Consider the following 3,505-nt stretch of genomic DNA (forward strand, 5'->3'; position numbering starts at 1 on the left):
TGCTCCCTGGGGGCTGCAGGACACTCACCCTGCCCTTGGCAAGGGACAGCTGGGCCCACGCCATCACTGGCAGCGTTTGGAGCACAGAGCAGTTAACCTTTGTTAAAGCTGGACCTTGGACAGGGAGCAGGAGTTGTGTTTGGACAAGCAGAATAAGTTAGCAGGAAAGGGGCTGGTTCCCAGGGAAGCAGTGCAGTGGCACACAGGGTTTGTGCCTCCGTGTGGAGGTCCCTGGCTGGTGCCACCCCAAAGGGCTGCGAGTTCCTGCACTGACACTTCCATGACTCGAGGTCAGGTTGTCTGGGGAGGTTCTGGTGCTGCCTCGTGCTACTGACCACACTTCTCCCTGTGCCTTTTCCCTTGTGTGTAATGAACCTTTTCCAAATGAGTTCCTTTAATCCAGATGTTTATGTTTTAGATAAACCACCCCTCGCAGTCCCTTGCTGATACTCAGCTCCTGTTTGGCTCACTAAGATCAGAGTCAGCTAAGCCCCAGCAGTCAGTGGGTACCTGGCACATGGCTCCAGAACTGGCAGGGTTGTGAGTGGCCTGTGGGAATCCTCCGTGTCTTTATCTGTCCTGGAGAGCTGGCACATGGCTGAAGAACCAAGAACATCCTGTGTTTGGATATTAGAGGCAGAGGGGAGTGTTTGGGCATGTTAGGGCCATTTTTAAGATGTATTTTTATGAACTCTGAGGGTAAGAGGTCTTTTCATTGGCTTCAAAATATTGGGACAAACTGCAGGTGAAAATTGAGATGAAAATTACAGGTGAAAGGTGAGGCAGAAATAAAACAGCAGTCCTGGGGCAAAGGGAGCTGAAACAGACCATTCCCTACCCCTTGGGATGGATTTCTCCAGGATGAGCAGCCTTGTGTGGAGATTTAATGGTTCTGGGCAAGAAAAAAAGGCATGTAAAGTCCTGTCATCTACCTTGAAATTGGCAGACAAACATCTGGTCATTTCTAGAACATCTGTTTATAAAAACTTTGTATTTGTTAGCAACATCGTGTTTTCCAAGTAAGTGAAATATCTTTCCTGAGTGCCATCAAGTAACCTTTTCCTCCCAAAAGCTGCAGAAGGAGTTTGAACATCAGATGAGAGCTCAGGGTGCCCCAGGTCCATGCAGGAGCTTTGAGGAGCCTGGTGCTGGAAGTGGGACAGGTGGATGTAGGAGGGAGCAGGAGGAAGGAGGGCTGCCAGCATCATCACTGGGTTTGCCTCTGAACAGAGATTCAGAGCCTGGAGCTGCTGGACACAGCTTGGGTCAGCCCATGGTCCCCACGGGGCTGGGGAGCTGCATCTGTTCTTTGGCTTCAGTTCTTCCACTGCTGTTGATCTGTCCCTTTGAAAATAGGCTTTGGCAAGGACAGCCTCTTCCGAGGTGCCAAAGAGCGATTTAAATAGTGCATGACCTTGTAATGAAGGACTGTGACAGTGCAGGGACTGGGGTCAGGTTGCATGGGCAGGTACCAGCCCTCTCCAGCACTGGGCACCTCCACAGCCTCACCCGTGCTCTGCCGGGGTCTGAGCTCCTGAGCCTGTCCTGGAGCAGGGAGATGCAAGAGGATGATCCCTGTGGGTCCCTCCCATGTCAGATATTCTGAGTCAGACAGGCTCTCAAGGTGTGTGCACAGCTGGATCGTCAGTTCCTAGAACAAGCTCAGGTCTCAAGAGAGATTAAAAACCTTCTACAAAATCTGGTAAATGGCCCAAAAAAGGCCGGGAGTTGCGAGACCTGTGCGTGTTCCCAGGCCCTAATGGGAAATGCCACCTGTGATGCCCAGAGTGGTCAGAAACCTGCCCAACCCTGACACTTGGCAGTGCTTCCTGGGGCCCAAAGGTGTGGGGTGTGCTGGAGGGTGGGTTAAGCCGTGTGCTTTGATCTCTGACTGCACAGGGTCAGATGTGCTGGGCTGGGGTGACGCTGCCGTGGTGCTGCCATTGCTCCTGCTGGGCCTGGGACTGCCCTTGTTTTCCTTCAGCTCATTTTTACAGGGAACAAGCATGTCTTTCAGGCAGGAGCCTGACAGCTCCTGTATAAACATCCAGGCTGAGATAAATTCAGTGTCTGGTGGTGTCACCTTGCCCTGATGCCTCCTGCAGCATTTTGTTTTTGTCTCCTGCTGTACCCCCTGCATTCTTCACATTCAGAAAGCCATGTTTGATAAATTCATGGGGCAGACACTAGGTTTATTTTCTGATGTTACTGGCTCCTGGTGTGGATTTTTGCTCGTCTTTCTCCTGCTGGGAGGTTGTTAGGATGTCTCTGCAGCAGTGAACACCCATGGATGAGTGACTTTCGTCTGTTTTCAGCGAGCAGCAAAAAAGGCAGCACAACCACAGCCCCCCATGTCGTTCCACCACCACCTCTCCTCCCCAGAGCATTTCCCCACTGTATTTCCTGTTCACTGTGGAAACCACCCATGAAGTCCAGTGCCACAGGCATGGAAACATGCCACATTCCCAAAATACACTTGGAGAAAGACCAAGGAGGTCCAAGGTGCAGTAAAGCAAGTTTAGCATCAGGTTATGGCAGCGCATCTCCGTGTCTCCTGCCTGATCTTCTGACTTGCACAGATTCATGTGCAATATATGAACCCTACAGACTGGATCAAAACTGCCCTTAAATGAGACCTGAGGTCTCTGTGGATGAGGTTAAGGTGGCTGTCCAGTGTGTGGGCAGGTTCACTGGGTTTGATGTGCCAGCCCCTCCATCTTCCCTCACTTGGAAGTGAAAACCTTCATCCCGAGCATCCTTAAATAAACTCACATCAGGGTTGCATGGATATGGTCATATGGTGTTTGGGAGATCGGAGGCTTCTTGGGACACAAGGAATGGCTGAAGAAATGCCTGTCTGAAGGACAGTATACACTCTCAGGGCTGTCTCAGGTAGCCTCTGAGGCTAAAGCCTTTCCAGCCCGGTGTCCTGCTCTTTTCCAGATGTCGGGGAGCCAGCCACAGATGGGAAGAGGTGTGCCTTGTTTGCGCTGCAGAGGGCTGTGCACGGGCTTCGAGCCACACTCCTGGAGGTAACGTTGGTCCTATCCTGCATCCTGACTGAAACGTGCTTAGTGACAGAACATCTCATTATTTGATACTTTATTTCCAGTTTTTCCTCTTAAAAACACAAATTTGGGTAAATAGGCCCTGTTAGCAGCAGCTGGTGGGAGCAGACCAGACAGTGCCTGGCTCAGAGCAGGGCAGGGGCTGCTCCCTGCCCCAGCAGGACTACAAAGGGGCTTTAAAATGGAATGCAGACGTCCAGGTGTCAGTAATTAAAAGAGAATTGGTGCCCTCTGAGCTGCCTCACAAACACTGGGCTCCTCTCTGCTCCTGAGGAGCAGCACGGGCTCCCCAGGCTGCGTGGGCTGTGGTGGTGGTGCAGGGAGGCTGTGGTCCAGCTGTGTTCCCACTTGTGATAACTCAGCTGTGTGAAATCCAAACTTTAAAACACTCATTTGGTGGAAGCACAACTTTTTTTTTTTTTTTTTATTGACACCAT

The 3,505-nt window shown here is 51.3% G+C and overlaps 1 protein-coding gene across 1 annotated transcript in view; it reads left to right on the forward strand.

The window, feature by feature from the left end:
* Positions 1 to 2,015: 2,015 nt before the first annotated feature.
* The window catches only part of LMCD1 (LIM and cysteine rich domains 1), a 12,271-nt gene continuing 10,781 nt past the window's right edge, over positions 2,016 to 3,505 (forward strand). The window contains exon 1 of the mRNA XM_008634473.2: positions 2,016 to 3,032. Within this exon, the coding sequence (XP_008632695.1) occupies positions 2,944 to 3,032 (89 nt within the window). The 5' untranslated portion in view covers positions 2,016 to 2,943. The remainder of the gene's footprint in view (positions 3,033 to 3,505) is intronic.

The sequence above is a fragment of the Corvus brachyrhynchos genome, unplaced genomic scaffold (assembly GCF_000691975.1).
Source record: "Corvus brachyrhynchos isolate BGI_N302 unplaced genomic scaffold, ASM69197v1 scaffold95, whole genome shotgun sequence".
Taxonomy (NCBI): Eukaryota; Metazoa; Chordata; class Aves; order Passeriformes; family Corvidae; genus Corvus; species Corvus brachyrhynchos.